Source organism: Sphaerodactylus townsendi, linkage group LG07 (genome assembly GCF_021028975.2).
Source record: "Sphaerodactylus townsendi isolate TG3544 linkage group LG07, MPM_Stown_v2.3, whole genome shotgun sequence".
NCBI classification, from domain to species: Eukaryota; Metazoa; Chordata; class Lepidosauria; order Squamata; family Sphaerodactylidae; genus Sphaerodactylus; species Sphaerodactylus townsendi.
The window spans coordinates 111,565,039-111,591,684 of NC_059431.1; the positions used below are offsets into that span (position 1 = coordinate 111,565,039).

A 26,646-nucleotide genomic window follows, 5' to 3' on the forward strand; every position below is an offset into this window, starting at 1 on the left:
GTCCTTGCCACAGCCCTGCTCAGCAATGCCCCGCCCCCAAAATGCCCGGCCATGCCCCCATCGTGCCCCACCCAGCCCAATTGGCGCTACGCCACTGTTTCAATCCCACCCCCATGGGAACCTGTTACTAAAATTTTTGGATCCCACCACTGGTGCCATCCCAGTGTCCATGGATGTATAAAAATATCCCTTTGCTTTAAAGAACCAGTGGGGCTTTGCTTTGTTCCTTCCATGTAACAGCTAGCTCTGAAATCAACAGTTCCTCTGATAATAGTACACATTTCCCTACGGAGGCCCATTTTGCACTTTGGGAACCGTAACTTAATTAGTCAAAATGCGCACTTTCAGTGTATCGTATAGTATACCTTTCACCTCAGATCAACTAATAGTAATCTATACATTTTCTTAAGCACCTATTTGAACATTCCTTGGTGTTTCACCCCCTGCTCTACGCCACTTCCTCTGTACGCCCCTGGCAAGTGTCAGTTGTATTTTGAAATCCGAGATATTGATCCTAATTATTATAAGCAGGGGACACACACGGACTTACTGAGGGCATCTCGTTTTCTTCTATCCCTTCTCTGAAAGCCTCCATACTCTCATCCCTTGTTATTACTTCCTTCTGTTCTTCTTATCCATCAGCTAACCAGTCTTGAACTGTACCCCCCGGTTCTCCAGCTTCCATCCTTTCCTCTCTGGCAGCCTGCTCCTCGGGAGAATCTGGCACAGTTGTGCGATGCCAGATGTTAGACTGGGTTGGGTTGTGTGGTGCCAGCCATACTGGATCCAGTTGCACGGTGAGGACCTGCAAGGCAAGTTAAGTGCTTTCTTTTGCATCCTCCTCCCCATGTTATTTCCTCATCCTTTCACCCCAGAAGCACCTGTTGTCAGGATGGTCCCTTTCCGGTGATCAGGGAAGGGGACTCATGCCTTTGCTATCAGGTGCCAGCCTGTCTTCCCCCCTTCTCCCGGATTGGGCCTGATAGCCAGGCTGGGCTGGCATTCGCCTAGGTGTGAAGTAGTTCCTGCCCTTTTTACTCCCATCGCTGTGTTGTAATGTTCCTACTCTCCCTTTTGTTATCTTGACGCAGCCGTGGTTCCTTCGGCCCGGCGGGGGGTCGTGGGCACCGCGGATTAAAGATCCAGCCCGAGCTATGTTCCGCAGAAATCGTCTATGTCTTGTTATGCTTTGGTTATCCAATAAAGTCTACAGTTTGAAAACTACAGTTGCTTTATTTTGGGACTGAAGGCTTACACCTGTATCCTCACCTTCCCTGCTCTCTTTCTGAAGCATGTAATTGTGTAGTGGCAAGTTGTTGAGTCATTGCCACCCGGCCTGGCACTGAGGAATCCTCCTTCTGAGGAGCTGTCCCTCAAAGGCCAAAGTAGCTCTGGAAAGGATCCTGTCTCTTCTGTGTTTTACTGACAGAAATGAACACTTGAATGCTGGCAGTAATGTTGCAATTGCTTAACAGATGCTGAGGAAACTCATTTCTTAAAGTAACAGATGCTCCTTTTATAATTTGAGTGGGTTGACCCTCAGTAAGTTTTTTTAATTTAAAGATTTCATATTTTTTGCAAATCCTTCTCTCAGGTTCATAGAAAGATATGTCTTGTCTAGCCATATCCCCAATCTCCAGATGTAAGTATCCACAGATGGAGCCATGCTGAGAATTGATGGTTACTTGCGAAGTGCCTGAAAGCTCTGATAGAAAGGAGAGGGATAGAGAGGCCCAGTCATTTTTCCAGCTCCAGTCCCTACCTTCCCTATTGCAATGTGGACCCCCAATGCTGGAATTAGCTTTCCCCATAGGAATGAATGCTCGGACTGCAGTCACGCAAGAGCACCCTTGGGATATAGTAGTTACAAAAAAGCAAAATAAACAAAGGCAGCAGAAATGTTTATTTTTCTGTGAGAAAACTTGGGCTTGTGGTAAAATGGAAAGTAATTTGATAAGTTATTTATGACACTCATATCTCATTTTTACTGTGATAGCGAAAGTCATCGGTTAATGACGTTCAGATAAAAATAAACATTTTGTCTCCTATGACAGCAAACCACAGAACAGGCCTAACATTTTTCCAGTAAAACATAAGTTTCTTGCTGTAAGTTTTTTTCTGCACAAATTTTATGGAAATGAATGGGCCTGGGTCTGCTATGATGAGGATGCTACTCATAGCTGGACCTTGCTGAATGTAAAAAAACTGGCATATCCCAAGAAGTTTCCCAAAGACTTTTGCCTGCTGTTCTGGTTTTCCATTTTCGGGAAGCAATTTTTAAAAATGTGTGGGTGCTTATAAAGTGTCATCAAATTGCAGTCAACTTATGGTAACCCCATAGGGCAGACCTGGGCATTATACGGCCCGTGGGCCACATCCGGCCCACTGGATGACCCTGACTGGCCCCCCTGCCTTGCTGGGGAGCAAGGCGCCTTTGAAAGCCCCACAGAAGCCGACAACCAAGGCAACCGGCTTCTGCGGGGCTTTTAAAAGCACCAGTCGATGAAAAAAGTAGGTCAAGGGACTTAAGTCTCCCCACTTGCTTGATTGTCACAGTGGACAACTATGCAGGTAGTGTTGTTTGCAGAACTGTTGCCACTGATTCCAAGTTGATCTGTGCACCTGTTTGTCACTTATCAGCCCCTATTTTGCAGAATTGAGTTCAGCCTTTTGGCCCGGGCCTCCACAATATTTTCTGTTTCTTATGCGGCCCCATGGAAAAAATAATTGCCCACCCCTGCCATAGGGTTTTCAAGGTAAGAGTCTAGCAGGGGTAGTTTGCCATTGCCTTCCTCTGCACAAAAAAACCCCTTACATTCTTTGGCTGTCTCCCATCTAGTTTCTAACCAGGCCCAATCCTGTTTAGCTTCTGATGAGATCAGGTTAGCCTTGGCCATCCAGGTGAGGGCTTTTTTTAAGCACAAGAGAGCATTAAAAATGTGATTTCTTCATCAGCAGTACGAAATGGTATAGTGTGTTCTGCCATCTTAGTTGACGATAGAATATAAAGACCAGGTTGAACATTTGCACAGAGTAAGTTCTTGGCAGCATGTACCTCACAGGAACAAATTGGCTGTTTAGCTGACAGGGAAAGTTCCCACAGGCCCATTGCGGCTGACAGCCAAGACCAAGCAAGAGAAAGCCTCCGTAACTTTGTGAGCTCTGCAGGGGCCACTCTGTGGCACCTACCCTAAATCCATGCTGACCAAGAAGATCTGGCTTATGGTTCTTTAAAGCAAACCCAAATTCCCTCTTCTCAAGAGCAGCAGCAGCAAGCCTTTGTTGGCATAGACAACAGTACAACAATAGTAAAAAAACTGATTAAAAAGACATACGATACAGGAAATAAATGTTAAGTGCAGGGAAAACTACTGGTATTTAGTAATTTCCAGGAGAAAGTCTGCCACTATCTTTGGGCCTTTCCCCACTCTCGTCGTTCCCCTCTATGCTGCGCGAGCAGCGTGCAGCATCCCAGGCGTGCGCCCGGCCGTCCCCATGACCCCGCGCTCTGCGCAGGGCCATCAAAAGGCGTCGTTAAGAAGAGCGGCTGGGATGCTGCGCGCTGAGGGGGGTGACAGCAGCAGCTTCGGGGGCGGCTGCGCTGTCGCCGCCCCTCTCAGTGGGGAGTGCCGAGGGACCCCGCACTACTCTCCTTGAGTAGCGCGGGGCTTAAGGTAAGTGGGGAAAGGCCCATACAAAGAGAAGGATTAGGATTGTCCAGCACGTAGTGTAATCTAAATAAATCAGGGAGATCGGGTAAATGTAAAACCCTCTTCTCAACTACGTTGGGGACACTGGTAGATATGCTACTACCACCTTCTCCCTTTCCCCCCCAACTTTGGTGCTCTTGGATCCTGGTTGCAGTTGAATGGTAGCAAGCACCAAGGCTAGTTGAGTCATTCAAGTTGGGTGGTATCAAGTCACCAAAGGTTGCTGCCAGGTCTAGGGTTGCCAGCCTCCAGGTGAGTCCTGGAGATCCCCTAGAATTGCAACTGAACTCTACATGACAGAGAAAATGGCTGCTTTGGAGGGTGGACTCTATGTAATCCTACCCAGCTGAGGCCTTTCCCCCCTCCCTAAACCCAGTGCTCCTCAGACTTCACCACAAAATCTCCAGGAATTTTCCATCCTGGAGCTGGCAAGTGAGTCCTGCCCCCATGATGTCTTCCTTCAGAGGCCAAAACTAGACCTTGAAAGGGCTCTTCCCTCTGTTCCCCTTGCTTTTACTGACAGATCCTAGCCTTCGAATGCTGTGATTGGCTAGAAACAGCCACAGATGGAATCTGTTGCTTAAAGCTACAGGCATTCCTTTTATCATTTTGGGGTTTTTTAAATACTGTCCAATGTATTTTTTTATTTTAGATTTCACATTTTTCTGAAAACCTAGGACTCTTTTCAGATTTATAGAAAGATCTGTCTTGCCCATTCACAGCTCCAGTCACCAGATTTAAGTATCCACAGATTTGTCTGGCTTTGCTGTCAGAATGTAAGGTTTGCTGAAGATGCTGAGGCAACGTCATCACAGGCTTAAAAAAAGAGAGGTTTTTTTGGTAACTGTAACTATTTATGGCTGAACTGTAGCTGAAAAGATAGCATATAGGCAATCAAAAAAGCTAATTACATTTCACAGATGCTTCGTGCTTTTTGTTCATTCATTGAGAAAATGCATTCAAAATATGCATAGAAAAGGATAAGAGCAAAACCCAGTGAGTTGTTTTATATGTGTCCAAGACAGGTTTTATTTGCATAGCAGACTCCTTGTGCTGTACACAATTTTTAAAAAGTCCCTTAACTTTAAAGCATAGGTTGCTCTGAATTTATTTTCATCATGCACGATAAAGGGAAATTGGGAGCTCCACAGTCATTTTTAGGACAGTAGGAGCCAACCTTTTTGTATTTCTTGTTCTTTGGGGTGGGTTTGCCTCTGATCATCCTCCTTCCAAAGGCCCATCATATATCATGTGGTATGTGTGATTATACATTTCCGTTATTAGTATGTCATGCCTTTTTCAAGGATTTTGAATTCTATTTTGGAGTAAATATTAATTCAGCAAAACAGTAATAAAATGCATTGCGTGTAATTGCAGCATAAATAAAACTGGAAAAAGTAACACTATTCTTTTTTTTTAACAACAACCTTTATTAGGCATTTAAAATAGACTCTAGAGCATTACCAGACATTTATGAAGTACAAATCAAGAGTACATTCAAAACGCAGACAGAAAGACTGTACATAGCAGTATACATTACTTAGAAAGTTCTGTCACTTGTAAAAGAAATTTTGCTACTTTTTCCAAGAGCATGACATCTGTATTGTTTAACACAGACCTGGGCATTATATGGCCCGTGGGCCACATCCGGCCCGCCGGATGACCCTGACTGGCCCGTATGAGTCACAAATAGTAAAGAATGTTAACATTTTGTCTACCATTGTTTTGAGAAATTTGTGTGAATAAATTACATTTTTTGGAAGGCAACCTCACTTTTTCATTGCATAACTTTAACATATACTAGTCTTGCCCGCTTGTCAAAACAATGCTATTTACTGCTTTTTTATATAAAGAAATACAATAAATATTATGCAGAATTGAGTTCAGCCTTTTGGCCCGGCCTCCACAATATTTTCTGTTTCTTATGCGGCCCCATGGAAAAAATAATTGCCCACCCCTGGTTTAACAGAAGCTCCACAACAGAACTGTAACTGTAATCTTTTGCCTTTAACACTACTCTTTATCCAGGTTTTTAATTTAAGTGTTCTATCTTTTTAACATTTTCATGTTCTGTTTCTAGCCCGAGAGTTCATCTGTAGATATAATGTTAAGTCTGCTTGATACGTGTGTACATGGCTTAGTTGATTTTTTAAAAAAATTATTGTTATGCGTTTTACTTTGTCAACCTCCACAAGCAGGCATCTGGAGAGGGAAACAGATACATTTTCTGAACGAATTTAATACATACAAAATGATGTGTTGGCTGGTTTTATTCAGCAAAGACTGGGCCTTGCAAATAATTTACATTAGTTATTAATCCACAAAGATACGGTACGGGTCACTTGTTCACAAGTGTCCATTTGTCATAGAGCAACAGCTTGGAAAAAGAAAAAAATCCAATTTCAATCCAATTTTCATACAAGATCAGAATGACCCAACTCATCATTGCTTCACTCCTATACAATCATTTAACTGATGCTCTTTGGATTCCTTTAATCTTAGATAACCTTGATCCTTACTTTTGTGAAAGCGTAGCAAAATATCTTTAAAAGATTATAGACGCAACTCTAGATGGATACTAAGCATTAGATTGCTATCATCATAACAACAACAATGTTGGTTACATCAACTATTTGCTACTGGTATACAGTGCCTACCTCTGCCAGTAACCTGTGGGTTCATGGTCATCCAAAGTCAAATAACCTGTGGGTGATTTATAGAGAGATGTCGTAGTTTTGTTATCGATTGCCAGATGGTGTGACAATTGAAGGCTGTGGCAACCTATTGGAGTCAGATCAATTGTTCACCCATTTTCTTGTCCCTATCCCTTGTTCTTGTGTTTGAGCTGCACCCCAACAAACTCTATGTGGTTTTATAGTGGAGTGTTGATACTGTATGTTGTTGTGATGCCTGGGTTCTGTTGGTGGGTCTTCAGTCTGGTCTGTGGAGAGGTGTATGGGAATGGCACTTTTGATGAGTTCATTTGGACTACACTATTGATAAGACTCTGAATGTTTGTTGTATTTATCTGTCTTTTATGGGCAATTGTTTTATTGTAATTTGGAATGCCAATAAAGGCTTGTCTATGTCTGTGTCAAAATAGGCAGACCTTATAGATTTTTGTCTAACACTTGGGACAGGCTGGTTAAAGAAAAAACACAGCTACACTATTGAAGGGAACCCCATTAATAGTAATACATTCTTAACAGTGCCATTCAAAAAGAATTATACTGTTCTAAGCTAGAGTTGCCAGCTTCAGGTTGGGAAGCACCTGGTGATTTTGGAGGCGGAGCCTGTGGGGGGCGGGGTTTGAGGAGGGGAGGGACTTCAGTCGGGTATAATGCCATAGAAGCTACCTTCCAAAGCTGTGTGTCCAGGTAAACGGATCTTTATCAGCTGGAGATCAGATTAAGCCGGTTGATTTCACAGGAGTTTGAAGCAAGCCACATTTAGTATTTGGAGAGGAGACCACCAAGGAAGTCCAGGATTGCAATGGCAAACCATCTTTGAATGTCTCTTGCCTTGAAAACCCTGTGACATAGGTGTCAAACTCATGGCCCTCCAGATGTTATGGACTACTATGCCCATCATCCATTGCCAGCATCATGCTGGCAGGGGATGATGGGAACTGTAGTCCATAACATCTGGAGGGCCGTGATTTTCACACCTGTGCCCTATGAGATCACCATGAGTTTGCTGGCTGGATTGTAGGTTGAATCTAGAATTCTTACTGTCCAATGCTAGCCAATTTCCACACTTTAATGTATAGTATGTTATACTGTATTTACACTATATTAAACTGCATTTTACAGGTGCCGCTGGTGATTTCCTTCCCAGCGTGTGTACCTCTTGCCATGCCGATGCCACGTGTCAGCAACAAGATGGCAAATATGCCTGCATCTGCAATTATGGATTTGTGGGTAACGGAAGGACCCATTGTCAAGGTCAGTGAAAACTCACAGACCAGTGTGTGCTTTGTAGTATTTGACCCAGCTAGACAGTAATTGACCTAAGTGATGAGTTTTCAATGTGTCACCAGATAAAGATGAATGCCAGATCGGGACCAGTGAGATTTGTGGAGAGCACGCTTCATGCCATAATACCCACGGAAGTTTTTACTGCATTTGCCTTGAAGGCTACAAAGCATCCAACAACAACAGTGTATTTATCCCTAATGATGGCACACATTGTGTAGGTAAGCAAAGCAAGTAGAATACATTAGTACTGTTTTCCTTGACATTTCTGGGTTGTTGTTTTTTTAAAAAAATGTAGAATACATGCCTAGTTTGGTTTCCATCTGTTTCTTACTTTATATTTTGGTCCCCAGTAGTAATAATCACTGGCCTCAATTTATCCATGTCCTTTGGGCCCATTGGTACACTTGTGCCTGATATTTTCTTAGCAAAAAAGATGGAAGCAGCAGTCAGGAAAAGATTGAAACCCTTCTTCCACTTATTTCTCCAGGAAGAAGAAGAAGAAGAGTTTGGATTTATATCCCCCCTTTCTCTCCTGTAGGAGACTCAAAGGGGCTTACAATCTCCTTGCCCTTCGCCCCTCACAACAAACACCCTGTGAGGTAGGTGGGGCTGAGAGAGCTCTGAGAAACTGTGGCTAGCCCAAGGTCACCCAGCTGGCAGGTGCAGGAGTGTACAGGCTAATCTGAATTCCCCAGATAAGCCTCCACAGCTCAGGCGGCAGAGCTGGGAATCAAACCCGGTTCCTCCACAAGCTCTTAACCTCCTACGCCACTAAAGCAATTTAAGAGCTTGTCGGCTGTTCTGAGTGCAGGCAAGCCCAACAGAAAAACAGGATTTGTGGTATATTCCTCATGGGGTGAACCCAATTTTATCCCAAAAGACACGCAGCATGTGCAAACTGGAACTCTAGTTCAACCATTAGCCTGGCTTTTTCTCACAGGCTTGATGTGGGCTGACCATATGAAAAATAAGTGCTTTATGAATGCAAAACGGATTTTTAAAAAGTGCAAATAGGTGTTGATGGATCATTTGGTGACATCACAAGTAGCCAAAGAGTCATCATTATGCATAGCCAGTTTTTTCCCTTAGCAGTCAGTTCTGAGAGACTGAACACAAAAAGATTACTTTCAGATTAGTGTGTCGCTATGTATAAACCTCCCTCAACTGCGGTGCGTTGTCCTCCATTATGTGCCTGTGTCTTGCAAAATGACCTTCACATGAACTATGTGTGTCTGTTCATTCGATGTATGCGAGAAGAAGAAGAAGAAGAAGAGTTTGGATTTATATCCCCCCTTTCTCTCCTGCAGGAGACTCAAAGGGGCTTACAATCTCCTTGCCCTTCCCCCCTCACAACAAACACCCTGTGAGGTAGGTGGGGCTGAGAGAACTCCGAGAAGCTGTGACTAGCCCAAGGTCACCCAGCTGGCGTGTGTGGGAGTGCACAGGCTAATCTGAATTCCCCAGATAAGCCTCCACAGCTCAAGCGGCAGAGCTGGGAATCAAACCCAGTTCCTCCAGATTAGATACACGAGCTCTTAACCTCCTACGCCACTGCTGCAATGACAGGAGTCTTTGGTAGACGTTGAATAGGAAGCTAATTTTTTTATTGATTGTGTGATGCCCTTCCACAGCCCTGTTCACTGGCTTGCCCTCGGCTTCCAAATGAAGAACAAATGCCTCTGTCCTTAACTTGAATGCTGAATTTGTGCTGCCCCTGTCTTTCTGCCTTTATTTCCTGCTGTGTCCCTGCATGTGATTTTCATTCCTCTATCATTACCATTAGCAGTTATCTGCTCCCTTTCTATGGGCCTTTCCCCACTTCAAAAATGGAAGGTCATCTAAACAGCGTCCGTTTGACTCCGCTGCTCTCGAGCACGGAAACTTGCTCCCCACAGCAGTTTGCTCTTACCTAAATAACGCGGCGTCAGAATTGCAGCATTCCCCATGACCCCGCGCATTTGGCAGCGATCGGGAGGGCGGGTCTCTGCTGGGATTGGCTCGCTCCTTGCGCGCTCGAAAATTTGCGGAACTTCCTGGTTGTTTGCTCGTACGGAATTGCTGAGAAGACATGCAGACAAGTTCAGTTTCACGCTCGCCTGCCGAAGTTCCCCACACCCCCGCGCTCGGCGTGTGGCTTTTCAAAAAGGTGCTCTTCTACCAGGACCTAAAATGATGCGCGCTGAGGGGGTGGGAGAGCGGCAGAATCGGGGTGGCTGCGTTGTCACCGCTGGTGCGGTGGGGAGCACTGCCGAACCCCGGGTCATTTGCCCTGAATAGCACGCAACAAATGGTGAGTGGGGAAAGGCCCTATTTTGCCATCCTTTTTGCCTGAAACTCCTGAAAACACCTAGGCAGTGCTCCTTTTATTTTTTTCAAAACTCAACTCTTATCGAGTCTTCGGCTTAATCCCATAGTTTTTGCTCACTTCCCTGTAGAAATGAAGTAGTTATAACTTCATTTGCTCCCCGACCTCTTACAATGACCGCTCTCATACCTCCCTTTGAGGTCTCTTTCACTGTTCAAATTTAGATTATGATCTTCTTAGGACAGTGACTTTCCTTTTTGGTGTATGTTAGTCTGTGAACATGGCTGCAACAAGTAGTAATAGTGTTAGAAATCGAGGGGAGGCCTCATACTGACTGTGTATAAGTACAATAATAATTATAATAGTGTCGCAAATATTCCTTCTTGTAAATACCATAGACTATGTAATATTTCATATAGTGCTTTTAGTACTCTTATTATAGATTATGGATTATGCAACATTTGAATAGTGCTTCTAGTACTCTTTTGTCTCTCTATATATATACTATGGTAATGGTACCTTGAAACTGATGTACCCTGATCTTGTACTACTGGTCGCTGACTGTAAATAAAATGACTTATGTACTAAAGTAATAATAGTAACCAATGCTCTATAGAAGGATAACCACAATTGTATTGGGCATTACAGATATTGATGAATGCGAGGCTTCGGACATCTGTGGCCTTGGAGGACTGTGTGTGAACATTGTGGGAAGCTATAAGTGCAGCTGTGCTGAAGGATACCGGACAAAAAATGGAGCCAAAACATTTCATCCACCTACAGATAGAATCTCATGTGAAGGTGAAAGATTGGAGTTTTGAATCAGTAAATCTCTTTCCTTTTACACAGAGATATCAGAAGAATGATACAGGACTCTTCTGCCCAGTTATTTTTTAAGTAATAAACTTATTCTTGATTTTCAGTGTTCTGGCTAATAAATGTAGCAAAGAGACTAGAGTTATTTTATTTTCGGATACTTCAATTTAAAAAGAGCAGGTATGAACCCCTGGGTTGCTGCTTCTGATTGAAGTAAAATAACATGGGGATTATGTGATACTAGCAGATGACTTTAACCTGTAGAACAGGATATGACTGTTCAAATCTTGTTCTAGGGGAAGGCAGGTGCTCTGCTTGAGGGAGAAGTGCTGTCGTTCATAGGTAGAAAAGATGCTTAGTTTGCACAGTCTTAATAGCTAAGCAATTCTCAACTGGCCCTTAAGTAGAGTCCCTGATGGAGGCGCCATTTGTGATCCAGGGCAATTAATACCTGTTTCTTGTCATTTCTAGGGTCTTGCTGCTTGAAATGGCAAACGGTTAATTGAAAGTGCCATTTGTGCCATTTTAAGTGGCGGGCTGGAGACCATCACGAGCGGATACAAGGGGGAGGGGGGGTATAGCAGACCTGTATCGTGTTTCCCCGAAAATAAGACAGTGTCTTATATTAATTTTTGCTCCCAAAGATGTGCTATGTCTTATTTTCAGGGGATGTCTTATTTTTCCGCTCCACAGCTGCATGCTCTGGTGTTCTGTTCGACGGGCATGCTTCCAAACAAAAACCTGGCTACGTCTTACTTTCGGGGGATGCCTTATATTTTGCACTTCAGCAAAACCTTGACTACGTCTTATTTTCAGGGGATGTCTTATATTCGGGGAAACAGGGTAGTACAGCCATAGCCTCTATTGTTCCTTGCTATGCTTCTTAAGCTGTCAGCTTTCATGTATGTGAAGCACCATCACAGGAACACAGCAAGATGAACAAAATACAATGAAGGGCTGGTAAAAATGATAACCAAAATAAAACAAGATGCGGGGCAGCGACTGCAACAGCATAATTCTGGCATGGTTATTTACAATGATTATTTACAGCTAAATAAGCAGTTGGGTTCATCTCCTTGTCTCATGTTAGGAACCAGGTGGGTTTTAATGACGCAGGCCAGGTAGAATCCCTTTTCAGAAGTGAATCGTAACATCCTTTTTCATCTTTAACCACAGGATCCTGGGAAGACTATTTTATTAAAACTGATGCATTTTGCAGAGTCAGACCTGCTTAGTTTTCATTTATTTATTTAATTTATACCCTACTCCTGTGGTGGCGAACCTTTGGCACTCCAGATGTTATGGATTCATATCAGTTTCGCCAGCAATTCCATTGGCCATGCTGGCAGGGGCTGATGGGAATTGTAGTCCATAACATCTGGAGTGCCAAAGGTTCGCCACCACTGCTACTCTCTTCACTGTAGTGGGCTCAGAGTTGCTATTCCATCATTAGAATACTTCATGGGTCTTCACACCATGAGGGCATGCTGACTACTTGTTTAATCCACTTCCCGTCCACTTTCAATACACGTGGCAGCTGGATTTTAGTGTACAGAATAGCAAAATCCACTTGCAAAAAATTGGGAAAGTGGATTGAAAGTGCATTACTCTGTAGGTGCGGAAGGGCCTTTGCAGTGGTGGGATTCAAATAATTAAACAACCGGTTCCGGTAGCGGGATTCAAATAATTTCACAACCGGTGGCTTACAAGCTCCATTTTAACCACCGGTTCTGCCAAAGGGGTGCGAACTTGCTGAATCCCACCACTGGGCCTTTGTGTTGCAGTGGTTTTCCAAAGAAGAGTATAAGTCAGTGATGGCGAACCTATGGCACGGGTGCCAGAGGTGGCACTCAGAGCCCTCTCTGTGGGCCTTAATGCGAGAGTACCCCCCCGACCCACATCTAGGCTGGCCACATTAGCCACTGGCCTCGGGATATTAGCATCGCAAACCTAAGACCTAGTTTTGGGAAAAGTAGATGCAGGTGACCCTGTTAAGCTGCTGGTTAAACTCCCACTGATTTTCATGCAAAGAACTAAAGCATGATCCTTTACCTGGGAGTAAGCTTCGGTTGCTGGGCAATGGGGCTTGCTTCTGAGATAAACCACCTCCCAGGGTCATGATTCACCCGTTGGAAGATACAGCACGGTTGTCAAAGCACAGTTAAGCTTCAAAGCAAAGCCATCGACGTATCCACTCAAAAGCTTTACTCCTGACACGAGATGCCAAATCATTTTTCTAAACGCAAACCTCAGTATTCAGGTTAAATTACCATGTTGGAACTTTGTGATGTCAAGTAGGTGGGGTTTTGGGTTTGCAGTTTAAAATTTTCGGTCCCCAAAAGGGATTCTCCTACTCAGGTAGTGCCAAGTTCACTAGCTTATAGATAACATGTAGAGGAGCTGTGGTTCAGTGGAAGAACCTCAGCTTAGCATGCGGAAGGTCCCAAGTGCTGAATGAACTGAGTCCTTTCTCTAAAAGAAAACAGGCTTGCCGTTGTAATGTCTTTTTGCCCGTTTCCCATTGCTGCAGTTCTGGATTGCGGAATTCCACCTTCTTTTCCAAACACATCTTTGGCCCTTGTGAACAAAACAACCTATGGAAACAAAGTCGAATATACTTGTCTGCCGGGGTACAGCATTGAAAGCGGAAACTGGACTTCAGTTTGTAACTCCAAAGGACGATGGGAAGGAAGCAACCTAGTGTGCAAAGGTAAAGAGAATACAGACGATGGGTGTTCATTTTCCTCCTGGTATAGATTTTGTGTTGGAGCTACTGGTATGTGGGGAGGGGCTTATATCATCTGTTTGACCAGTGGCAGCCGGGGGACTAAAGAAACATGAGTGTGTAACATTGGAAAAAGTGAAACCTTTCTCAAGCATCTCGAAAATAGTCCAATGTGATGCAGTGGTTAAGAGTGGCAGACTCTAATGTGGAGAACCAGGAGCAGCAGTGGCGTAGGAAGGCCAAGAGTCAGGTGTATCTAATCTGGAGGGAACTGGCCATTCCTCCGGGCTCTGTCAGCTTCTGAAGCTGTGGGAGAGAAACTTATCTGGGGAATTCAGATTAGCCTGTACTCTTCTACAAATGCCAGCTGGGTGACCTTGGGCTAGTCACAGCTTCTCGGAGCTCTCTCAGCCCCACCCTATTCAACGTCTACCAAAGACTCCTGTCATTGCAGCAGTGGCGTAGGAGGTTAAGAGCTCGTGTATCTAATCTTGGAGGAACTGGGTTTGGAATTCTCCGCTCTGTCAGCCTCTGAAACCGTGGAGGCTTATCTGGGAATTCAGATTAGCCTGTACACTCCCACACACGCCAGCTGGGTGTCCTTAGGCTAGTCACAGCTTCTCAAGAGTTCTCTCAGCCCCAACTCCACCTCACAGGGTGTTTGCTAGAGGCCAGGGGAAGGGCAAGGAGATTGTAAGCCCTTGCTGAGTCTCCTGCAGGAGAGAAAAGGGGGATATAAATCCAAACTCTTCTTCTTCTTCTTAATTCCTCACTCCTCCAGGTGAAGCCTGCTGTCTGACCTTGGCCAGTCACAATTCTCTCAAAACTCTCTCAGCCCCACCTACCTCATAAGGTGTCTGTTGTGAAGAGAGGAAGGGGAGGAGTATGCAGACTGCTCTGAGACTCCTTAAAGATAGAGAAAAACAGGGTATAAAATTCAACTCTTCTAATTCAAAGCTTATTTGAACTCTCACCCCCTCCAATCCAGGAGACATGTATTGCCTTGTGTGTGTCCTACTTCATAAGAACATAAGAGCAAGCCTGCTGGATCAGACCAGAGTCCATCTAGTCCAGCACTCTGCTACTCAAGAGGCCCACCAGGTGCCCTTTTGCCCCAGGAGCTCACATGCAGGATGTGAAAGCAATGGTCTTCTGCTGCTGCTTTTTTCGCTGCCTTCCGAAAGCACACTGGTCTGCTAAGGCATTTTCATAATCTGAGATCAAGGAGGATCAAGATTGGTAGCCAGAGATCGACTTCTCCTCCATAAATCTGTCCAAGCCCCTTTTAAAGCTATCCCAGGTTAGTGGCCATCACCACCTCCGGTGGCAGCATGTTCCAAACACCAATCACACGTTGCGTGAAGAAGTGTTTCAATATAATTATGATTCATTTGTATGAATTTATTACATTTTATCCTATTCCTTTCAAGAAGCTCAGTGAAGCATATGCAGCCCTGGCTCGGTCTCTTTTAAAATATATTATTTATATTTTATTACATATAAAATATGCAGTTTCCATACCACTCATACTACAATAACCAATGCTCATCTCTATAAATACCACATTTTCCTTCTGCTAAAATCCTCCCTATCCATAAACACTTTCCCCATCTCTTTATATAATTGGAAAAATAGGCATAAATAGGAATAAATGAATGTTGTGCAAGGAAAGGGAACTGAAAACGAGACAGCAGAAATGGGAAGAAAAGCAAAAAGACAGAGAGGAGAACCATTAAAGCCAGTGGTGTATTTGTGTTTGCAGTGGCGTAGTGGTTAAGAGCAGGTGTACTCTAATCTGGAGGAACCGGGTTTGATTCCCCGCTCTGCTGCTTGAGCTGTAGAGGCTTACCTGGGGAATTCAGATTAGCTTGTGCACTCCACACCACACACCAACTGACCCTTTGGCTAGATCACAGCCTCTTCCTGAGCTCTCTCAGGCCCCACCCACTTCTCCACAGGTAGAGCAAGTGAGGGAAGGGAAAGGGAGTTTGTAAGCTCCTTCGAAGTCTCCTGCAGGAGAGAAAGGGCGATATGAATCCAACTCTTCTTCTTTGCCTTATGGCGCACTCTTTGTAAATTTTGCGGAAGGGACAGTCCCTATGTACAATTGTTCCAGTCCAAGACTATTGTTCTCATAGGATTACTCTATTAGTTTTGTTGAAAGTCTTTAAGATGTGGTAATATTGTAAAATGGCAAGTTTTGGAGTTGTTATTTTTTAAATGGTTGAGGAGCCAACTGCACACTGATTCTTTTTTTTTAAAGCAAGTTGGACATGGATTTAGTGATAGTAAACCAATGAAATAAGAATGGTCATTTTTAGATTTCGCCTAATTTGGAGAAGGGATGAAGACAGTGACTTTAACTCCATATATATTTATAGATCACACTTCTCACTGAGACTCAAAGCAAATCACACAGTATATGTAAATATAATGAATAGGATCAGACATCTAATAAGTATGCTATTTTATCCCCACAGGAATGTGGGGTGTCTCGAAACTGTAATGATTGTGCTGTACAGAGCTAAAGATTTGGGGTGTGTCTAAAGGAAAGAATGTCCTTTTTATTCTTAAAGGGCCAAATGATTAATATCCATAAATTATATTTCCCTTTCAGTGAAGGATATAAAGCAATATTAAACTCTGTGCACTGCAAGTTACAGCCAAAGTAGAACACTGAACCGATTACAGAAGGGCTCCAGTATCTTGGAGTAGTTTTGCTTCATGTTTATTGATTTTAGGAACAGGCACAATGCAGAAGTTTTCTTGTAGTTCATGGGATGATCAACTCTGCCAAAAAAAAAATCTTGCTATTTGTGGTATCATTCCTCTGGCTATCCCTCTCCATTGTTAAACATTGAAGGTCCGTTCCAACATTTTCCATTTATTTTATGGGTATCTATTGTAATGGACATATTGGACTGGTTCCTAGCACTCTGTTCAGTTTTCTTGCATTCAAGAGCTTCTTCCACCAGTGGAAGAGTCTTTTGCATTGAAATAAGGCTCATTGGGCTGGCCACGCTGGCAGGGGCTGATGGGAATTGTAGTCCATGAACATCTGGAGAGCCGCAGGTTGCAGACCCCTGATGGAGGAATGTTATTGTGTACATAAATCCTATCCAGATTATTTAATATCCTCTTTGGTGGATCTGAACAGATTTAAATTTCAATATTTGAAAGGAGGTTGCTGCTTCAAATGTAGGAAGTGAATATGAGAAGGGACTTGATGAAAATTATTTTATCTCCTTATTAAAACTGGTGAAGTGACTTTGCTCATCCACACTGGTATCTTTCTGTCTTCCTCTAGAAATTGGTTGTGGAGAACCATTGCAGCTTCCAAATACAGACATTGTCTGGGATAACACGATGACTTTAGGCAGCATAGCATACTATAAATGCAAGAAAGGATTCCAATCTGTTGGAGAACGCAATTTTTCACAATGTACAGTATCTCGAAAGTGGGAAAACATTACTTTTGAATGCAAAGGTAAATATGTTATTTTTACATCTTCCATTGAAATATTTATTATTTATGCATTACCGTAGCCTATAAATAATGTTTCTTTCCTGAATATTCCAAAAATAATTATTTCTTGTCGTAAAAAATAATTGATTTCTGTTCTTAATTAAAAATCATATTTTTTAAAAAAATCATACTTAAAGTCACATTTTTAATGCACTCTTTCTCCAGAGAGCCCAAGACAGTATATATGGCTCTGTCATCTTCTGTTTTATCTTCATAACCATTGTTTAAGGCCGATTATGCTGAGAGATGATTAATCACCTACGGTTTCAGGGGAAGCTGGGATCTGAACTGAGGATTTCCTAGCCCTAATCTGAAACCATTATTCCTGCTGGTTCCACAGGATATGTGTTGTTGTAGGGCTGAGCACGCTGCACTTTGCCAGCTGGGTACTGGGTCCAGAAAATGGCGCTTTGACACTGCAAAACACTGGCTTCAGGCCGAGCCCCAGGGCTACCCTCATGAGTAAGCCCCCGCTGCTTACTCGCCAAGCAGCCCCTCCTCCTTTCCAGCAGCTGTCTCTGGATTCTTTACTCCAGGTTGTCTAGGTTACATTTCGTAGTTGAATTTATGACTTTCTAAGGGGCAATTCCTCCAAAGATTGCTCAAAGGGGAAAGCAATCTTTAAGCTAATGTTTGGAGAATTTTAATAAAAGTTTTCTTCATAGAGGCTGGCTGCTCAGGAAGTCGAGCCTCGTGGGCCTCGCCGAGGGAGGGCCGGACTGGAGTGGATGAGGGGGATGAAGCGGTGCAGGGTGGGGGGGGTAGACAGGAGCCTGCTAGGCGCCCCACAGGCATGCCCCCAGCATCATGGGTGGCCCACATCACCACAGGCCAGTGATGGTGAGCCTTTTAGAAAATGAGTGCCAGGAGAGAGCAAAGGGAAACTGCATCCGGGGCACGCGTGCACCCCCATCCCTGCCATGCCCCTGTCCCCCCCAGCCCTGGAATGCCCCCGGAAACCCCAAACATCACTACCACACCTCAAGCTTATACCGGTAGTTCAAAACAAACCTAGGTCCCAAAAATCTTAGGCGGCTGTGTGGATCCCCTCAGTAGGAAAAAAAGGCTTGTCACAATGGGTAAAGAGAACTAGCTTCTCTAACCAGGATTCTCCATGAGAGAATGGAAGGGGGAAATGCAAGCCAAGCTTGACCATGCTCAGCATTGTTGGTTAGAAGTGAACTCAGTGTCTGAATAGTTAATTAAGCTACACCTTCAAGAAGTTTAGTATCTCATCCATTCAAAGGACTGGTTCTCAATTACGTTTTCTATTTAGGTATGGAAACAGAGGATATAGCTGCAGAGGGCTCTTGGCAGACAAAAGTAGTTTTCAGTACATTCCTTTTGAGATCCTTGATGAGGAAGCCCAGTTCTTCTCATATTGCTGGCTCGACACACAAGCACATGAGGTTGCCTTATATCAGTGGAGTTGAGCACTCTTATATCTCCAGATGTTAGTGGACTGTTATTCTCATCAGCCCCCCCGCCAGCAAGGCCAATTGGCCATGCTGGCAGAGGCTGATGGGAATTGTAGTCCATAACATCTGGAGTGCCAAAGGTTCGCCACCATGGCCTTATATTGATTCAGGTCATTGTTCTCTCAAGATCAGTCTTGTCCAGGGGTGTAGCTGGGCCCCCACGTGACCCGCATCCATGCGCCCGGTGAGTCGCTCCCCCCGCCCCAGCCCCTTGGGAGCTTCGCCACTGGTCTTGCCCACCTAGTCTTGCCCTGTGTGGCTGTTTTGTGTGTATAAACAAAAAAATTGTAGACTGTTATGGTCCAGATAGATACTTCAGGCTTTCCCATGGGATTTGACTTAGCTGGATTTTTTTTGCCTTTACTCCCGTTCAGTCGTAGTTTGCTTTATAATTAACCACCTGTAATTACATTAATTTACTTTTTTGTAAATTATGATACCTTCCAGTACTGCTGCCCTCTGGTGAAATCTCTTCCTTCAATTTAGCTGTTGAGTACGGCCTTTATGGAGGATTAAAAGAACCAGGAGTGGATGAAGTGACAACATGGCCGCCCACGTCCTCCAAGGGTGAGTTACTCTTCCCCACCCCCAACAAATTTTAAGTAAAAAGATATTGAGATGCCACATGGTGGAAATGGCTGCAGCTCTTTCACTTTTTATCTGGCTCAGTTTCATATGGCTGTCAATTAGTGAAAGAATTATACAGCTGATTAATCACCCTCTTTTTAATCAATTTGATGAATTAAAATCTGCACAGCACCAGAATCTCAGTGTTAAGTACAATTTTGAGATAACTTGGAAATAATAAACAGAAGCAATCACTCATGCTTAGAACGAATACTTTAAATGCTTTAAATGTCTATATTATAGTACAGCACAGTCAAAATGTCTCAAAAATAACCAAGTGTTTCAGTTTCAAGAGTTAAAACCTTCTTCATGGATTCCAGTTAGCCCCTGCAGATTAATGATCTAGGAATTCTCATCCCACAGCTAATGTTTATAACGGTTTATAGCCCAGTTTATGATACTTATGGTTTCATATAATGGGTATTTTGGGGTGGGATTGTTTGCTTCTTTGGGATTCCAGTAAGAGGGGAAGTCAGGTTATAGTTGTTATGGAGCAAACAGTATAAATCACAAGCATTCCATTCCTGAAGGCATACATGCTGAGTGGTCCACACTAATCCACAATGTTGACTTATAACCAATGAAAAGGCAAAACGGCATTACGGAGTTGCTAGTGGAGCGTTGCTTAAGTTCTGGCTGTACTTTGCAAAATAACATAATGCTTATTTTGAAAGCACAGTTTTCAGCTCAGTACTCGATCCAACCGTCAGAATCACTTTCATTCTAAATCAATTGAGCATTAATGTATCTTACCAATCTTCTGAACCCGCGAGTATAGGATGAAAGCCCTCCTGCAGCACTACCTTGCTAACTCCGAGAGGGCTTCTTATAATCTTCCTATGGGAACCAGGCATAAAAGAGCCAAGAATAATGATTGGCCACTTGCCATGGGTGACAGGATGGGTGGCATGGTGTACAATCTGATGCTAACAAATGTATTTTTGAATAAAGTTTTTAAATCATGTTTTGAACTAGATTGTGGACACCCTCCTTTAATACCTAATTCTGAAGTGAAATGGGATAAGACCTCTCGGCTGGGAAGCGTTGTGGAATACAAATGCAGTAAAGGTTTTTATGCCTCCAATCCGAAAACCTTTTCTCACTGTACCCATAATGGATCGTGGGAAATCCTGGATCTAACATGTAAAAGTAAGCATATGATGAAATATGTAAAACAAAATAAGGGGTATGTTTTGTGCTTAGTCTGTGGTATTATTCACAGTTCTTCTCACTTTGGTTGATTTCCCACTGGAAAAATGAAAGTGGATTCAAACTGGTTTGGTTTGATTCGGGACCTTTTCAGCGCGGGTTCATGGTCCCCACTGCAGCCAAACGACCCCTGCTCCAGGCAACACAGCAGCCAGGTTGAATTCCCCACTGTTTGTGGATCTGCCGTGAGATCCACTCAGGGGCTTCCTGATTGGCTGCTGCGTTGTGCTGGGGCGGGATTTTTTAATTTTTTGCACTTCAATCCATCGCTGCATGGAGCATCGCCTTAGAAGAACTGGCATGCAATGCCCCGTTTCTGTGCTGCTTTGTCTCCTTGTATCCACGTGGATACAAGGTGTAGCGTTCCTTTATGTTGCAGAAAATCAGAAAATCATACTAAACACTGATTTTTGGGACTTTTCTATTTCTAGAATTACTAGAATTTCTAGAGTTACAGCTCAGTCAAGGGAGAGGGCCAAAAAGGCATTGGGGAGTGATGGGGGTTGCACCGATGTCTTTGCCCCCTTACTTGTTAGCAGAGAGGGCAAAGACTCTGGGGGCCACTGTAGAGCTACACGGGCATCCAAGTGGACGCTAGTGTGGGGGAAGGATGGGGAAGGGCATTCCCGGGGGTGGAGCCAACTTTAGTTGGCATCCACCCAGGCTTTAGAGCCAGGGATACCACAGGCCGGGGCTTGGACTTATCCTAAGACTTTCCAGATAGCCAGGGGTTTTCCCCTCTTTGCTGCCTCTCTGCACTTCCTGGCATTCCTCTGGAGGTGCTGCAGCCATACTGTCCCTGACCACTACAGCCCTGTGGATTGGGCTGCCCAGCTTCCCTTAGAATCATAGAGTTTGAAGAGACTCCAAGGGCCATCAAGTCCGACCCCCTGCAACGCAGAAACACATAATCAAAGCCCTTGTCGAGTGTGGAAAGTGTCGAGTTTTGTCCACAGTGCTTGTATAAGGATTTTAACAGATTTAACTTGCATTTTTGTCTCCAAATTGGCAGGCTGTTCATTCTCCTAAGTCTGCCTTTCCCGATGGAAAAGGGCCATCGTCGCAGTGTGGCAGTAAGGAATGATTACAGCATTTCCCCTAAGCTGCTCTCATAATTAGAAAGGCATTTTAAGGAAGAGTTCAATATTCTCATGTTTCATAGTTATGTTTGCAGTTCTCTTTAGTGGCCCCAGAGGTCCCGTTCACTGGACAAATGTTCAAGTTTCTGTATCTGTAATGGAAGGTTGCCTTTATATAAATACAGATTAATATAAAAGGTCTCGGTAATTCAGTTTTTGGAAAACTTATTATGCCTCACAGAACCAGTTGTGGCCATGAATCTAACATTTTTTTTTTCCTGATGAGATGAACATCAGACAAGAGGAAGTCTTAATTAAATTACTTCGCAAAAGAAAAAGTCAATAAAACCTCCCTGGGTGGAAGAATGTGACTAAGGAGCTAAAGAGAGTATTGAGTGTAGAGTCTTCTGTGAGGCTTCCTTTCCAAGTAATAACAATTTCTGGTGCGATACTATCAAGTAGCTTGAAGAATACTATCAGCTTGTGCTACATGAGATGTAAGGGAAAGGCAACACATGTACCTCATATTTAGATAAAATCAGCTCCTGTTAGCCATGATAGCTCTTCCTCCAAAACAGCCTGTTAATAAACATCACTGGAGCACCCTGTTGCCTGTGAGACCTGCTCATGGGTCTCCAGAAGCAGTTGTGTTACCCAGGGTGGAGACACAGTCTCTCAGTAATGTGGGGAATATTAGCTTAGAGCAGACCTGCTTATGTAATGCGCTGTGAGAGGCCTAGGTAAAAAAAAAAGCGAATCTTTGGAGTTTCCTCACTTTACCCTGATCTCCCTATGCCGGGCGCTGCTCTTATAAAAGCGACATCCCAGTGCTGCTTCATGTTCTCACATGACCCCGCCAGCTCTGTGCGCGGGTCATCATGCTTTGCAAGAGCTTGCATGGGGATGCTAATGCGTCACTGAGGGGTGCTTGACCAGCCACGGCAGCTGCTCGGGCGTTGCGCTTGTTGCCGCCCATTCAGGGGAGTGCGCCGGGACTGACATCCGGCTCCCCTCAAGTAGCCATGGCAGGGGCTGATGGGAATTGTAGTCCATAACATCTGGCGTGCCAAAGGTTCGCCACCACTACTTTAGGGGATGGCTGGGCAGGCTCTGAGAGGTGTCATAACAGCCTTTGGAAGGTCTCTGGGTGGATGTTTGAAAACAATGCAGTGCACTGTAAGGTGATCAAAATAACTTAGTTACAAAAGGGAGTGGCTGGGTTAAAATAGTCAGGGGAGGGAATGACACCAGGAGTCTTGTGTATGAAATGAGTATTCATTCGGCAGGGCTACAGCTTCATATTGAGAACACGTTCTTCCTTAGCTGTGAAGCTGAAAATATGCTGGCATGACAAGGAGGCTGAAAGCATGAGAGCCGGAAAAACAATTATTTTAGGCTGACCTGGCTATTAAATGAGCTTCCCATCTCTGCAACGCCAGCATCATTCTTTAGGCTGGCATGTGGGCAGGGGTACCTGTGTAAGCATTCCCCCCACCCACTATGCCAGGATGGTATGACAACAGCTGGTTGACCAGTCTTATCAAAAAGATGCTAGATTAGATGGACATTCAGTCTGACCCAGTAGGACTCTTGTTCTTACGTTCATTCTGCTCCTTGGATTCCAACCTACGTCCTTTGGTAACCTAATCCCATTTCCGCTCTGTGTTGCTTACTTTGATTTTCTGAAAGTCCCTTTATTTGCCCTTTCAGGTAGCTAGAAACACATTAGAAAGATGGGTAGTGGAATAATAATAATTGCATTTAAAAACTGTACCGTATAAAATAACGATGCATAGGAAAGTTCTAATTTTTCATGGACCATGAAAAATGGTAGAGCCAGTATCTTGCTTATCCGCAGCGGAAGGCACTGACGATTCGAGTCCCACGCCTCTTTATTTGCTGCAGCTCTTTCCAGCACCTCGAAAGATCGTTCATGCAAAATCCATGCAGAGGAACAGCAGGGTCAGGAAGGTGGAGGAAGGGTCAGGGAGGTGGAGAAAGGAGGAGCAAGGGGGAGAAAATGCCCCCTCCTCTGTGGAGCAGGAAGGAAGCACTGTTTCCTCTCCTTACCCCTCCTCGCTGCAGCCTCCTCAAACTGTGAGACTGTTCCTTGCTACAGGGCCCACAACTAGAGAAATTGTCTTTCTGGAGGTCAAAAAGAACAGCAGCCATGAAAAGACCATGGGACAACCACATCTTCTGTGCAAAGGGTGGTAGGAGACCTCCAGAGGTGGGATCCAGCAGGTTCTCACCAGTTCCCGAGAGTGGGTTACTAATTATTTGTGTGTGCCGAGAGGGGGTTACTAATTGGGTCCGCTTTTCCATCTCCATGCCCTCGCCTCCCCGAGAGGCAAACTGCCTTTGAACGTGAAGGTTCCATGTAGCAATTGCGACTAATAATGTAACTCCCTGAACTGGGTTAATCCCTTTCAGGTACTGCAATTCATTGATTCTCAGCCTTTCATATCTTTTTTTATCTCACCAGTCTCTATCAAAGAACCTGTGTGTTTCACCATTGCTGTGTTCAGATTTGTGAGTTGGGGCATTTTCTATAATGTGATGATGATTTAGAAATGACGTGGTTCAAAAAAAATTTTGGGGGGTCGTGGTGGGGTGGCTGCCCATGGGGGGGTATCCAACTCTGTGGTTTTGCCCAGGAGACTCCAGGCTTTGTTCTAGTTTTCGCCTCTGCCCCCTTTGCTGAGGGGGGGCTGGCGAGGGAACCTGTTACTAAAATTTTTGGATCCCACCACTGGAGACCTCCCCGGTGTAAATAAAACAAGTAAAAAACATAAAAGCAAGAAATTTTTTAAAAAAACACGTGCATGTCATTACACTCTGCAAACCCGAGAGAAATCAAACTTGCCAAACTGGCCTTGCATAACACGTTCTTTATCGTAGAACTCCCATGGTTTAAAAAACACACAGCCTTTGTCCCACCTTTGACTCTGGTGAAAGAGGTTTTGCAAGACTGCTGTGTCAAAATAAGCAGTAAGATGAGTAAGCAAGCCGGGAACAATGAAGCTTCTTTCTGAGTTCTCTCAGCACTGTGAGAGAAGAGGGGGGAAAATCCTCTGTTTGTAGCCTCAAAGCTGGCTTCGCTTCCCCTGCCTCTCTTATGCCAGAGACTGGTATCTGTCTGATGACCCCAGGCATTGAATTTAAGTGTTCTCAAATCCAGTAGGTCATGTTGTGTACCAGCGAGTAAATTCCTGTGCTGTTTTTGCGCACTGCTGCTGTCACAACCTGGAAGCCGATGGTGTGTCTTTTCAAAATATGAGGACGTGGAGAAAATTATCATCAGTGATTGTGTCATATGTTGCTTCACAGTAAAATGAGCAATGAGTAAAGGACAGTTTAGAAAATAGGTCGCTGAAGTATTGTCGAAGGCTTTCACAGCTGGAATCAGCTGGCTGCTGAGGGTTCTCCGGGCTGTGTGGTCATGGTCTTGTAGTTTTTGCTCCTGACGTTTTGCCCACTTCAGCCTTCAGAGGCATCTCATGGTGAGACACAGCCTGAAAAATCTACAGTAGCCATACCGCTGAAGTTCGGATTCGTAAGACTGGTGCAGCTGGGTAATTAGTCACCTCTGGAGATGAATGGGATTAGTTTGGGCCAGTTAATACCTTTAGTTTCAGTCTCCCTCTCCCTCTCCCTCCCCCCCCACTCTCTCTCTCTCTCTCTCACACACACACACACACACACCAATTCCTCAAGACCAGGGGTCCCCAAACTTTTAAACAGGGGGCCAGTTCACTGTCCCTCAGACTGTTGGAGGGCCGGACTAAAAAAACTATGAACAAATTCCTATGCACAAACGCATTGTAAAATGTTTGATTTCACCTTTCACGCCTTCTGTCATGTGGTCTATTTTGTTTTTTGAACAGTGACCAAAAGTATGTCAAAGTACAGGGTGGAGCTCCAACTCTTGTTGGGGAGGCTGTGGAATACCTTTCCCGGTAAAAAAAAAAAGCGGAACTTCCCCAAGGAAGCATTCCATCTAACCCAGGATCAGGTATCTTCCTGGGTTCTTTCCTCCCTAGCCAGCCATGAAATATTCGGTTGCCTATCCTGGCTGGATGCCAATGGGAGTGAGGCGGAACAGACAAGCCTGAGAGCAAACAACATGGAGTAGCCGAGAGGGAAGGGCTGAGCAGGGCGCTGCTTTCACATGTAAAGGGTTTTCCAACTCTGGGCCAGATTGAATTCACTTGGAGATTTGGGGGGTGCCATCATAGCAACTGCAAACAACAGCCAAGTAGCCAGTTCCTCCTGTCCCTGCAGCCCCCCACTGCACATGAATGAGCTTTCATCACAAGCCGCGCCATGCTCTGAAGGCCGGATAAATGCAGCTGCTTCAGGGGGCCCACATTTTGGACCTCCCCGGTCAGACGTGGACTTGGGGACCCCTGCTCAAGACTATAGAATAAACATCTGTTCATGATCTGGATTCAGCTGGATTCAGATTAGGTGTCAAAAGCCAACTTCTGCATGGGGTGTATGTGTGAAAAGTGTTTGCTGTTTACTGTCGCTGAAAATCTGGTGAACTGTGTGAGACCCACGTGTGGTTTACAGAACAGCATGGGGATGTGGAATGTTACAGTGAAGCCAAATCTCATCAGATTCTGGAAGCTACACAGAGATGGTCCTTGGATGGCAGAACCCCAAATATCACTTTATAGAGGAAGGCAAATGCTTAATCGCCTGCCTTGAAACCCAAGGAGTCACCTTTGGTTGCTGCTACTTGACCTCACTTTACTGCACACATTGGCCCTTTTCCCCACTTTCTCTCCCAGAATTGTAGATTGCAAATGCCTTAGCATACTCAGGTGCTCGGGAGCAGCAGAAGCCCAGAAGAGCCATTGCTTTCCACATCCTGTGGCATGGGAGACTCCCAAAGGCACCTGGTGTGGGCCACCATGCAGTAGCAGAGAGCTGGACTAGATGGACTCTGGTTTGATCCAGCAGGCTCTTTCTTATGTTGTATATTCAAAAACAAGTCCACTGAGTTTGGCGGCACCCTCTCCCAAGAAGATGTGCATAAGCTCCCATAGTAATACATAGGATTGTGTTGCGAGTCACTAGCTACAGATGTGATGAGAGACAAGGCCGCCCACAGCTAGCAGAGAACTTATGTACCGTGAAAAGAAGGGAGGCTTTTGATCTGGTCTCATTCAACCTCAAGTCATCTGAT

The 26,646-nt window shown here is 44.4% G+C and overlaps 1 protein-coding gene across 3 annotated transcripts in view; it reads left to right on the forward strand.

The window, feature by feature from the left end:
* The window catches only part of SUSD1 (sushi domain containing 1), a 120,211-nt gene that overhangs the window by 5,424 nt on the left and 88,141 nt on the right, over nucleotides 1-26,646 (forward strand). For all 3 annotated transcript variants that reach the window (XM_048502617.1, XM_048502616.1, XM_048502618.1), the window contains exons 2-8: nucleotides 7,523-7,654; nucleotides 7,750-7,905; nucleotides 10,641-10,793; nucleotides 13,339-13,518; nucleotides 16,841-17,020; nucleotides 19,024-19,104; nucleotides 20,140-20,313. In XM_048502617.1, coding sequence (XP_048358574.1) covers nucleotides 7,523-7,654; nucleotides 7,750-7,905; nucleotides 10,641-10,793; nucleotides 13,339-13,518; nucleotides 16,841-17,020; nucleotides 19,024-19,104; nucleotides 20,140-20,313 — 1,056 coding nt within the window. The remainder of the gene's footprint in view (nucleotides 1-7,522; nucleotides 7,655-7,749; nucleotides 7,906-10,640; nucleotides 10,794-13,338; nucleotides 13,519-16,840; nucleotides 17,021-19,023; nucleotides 19,105-20,139; nucleotides 20,314-26,646) is intronic.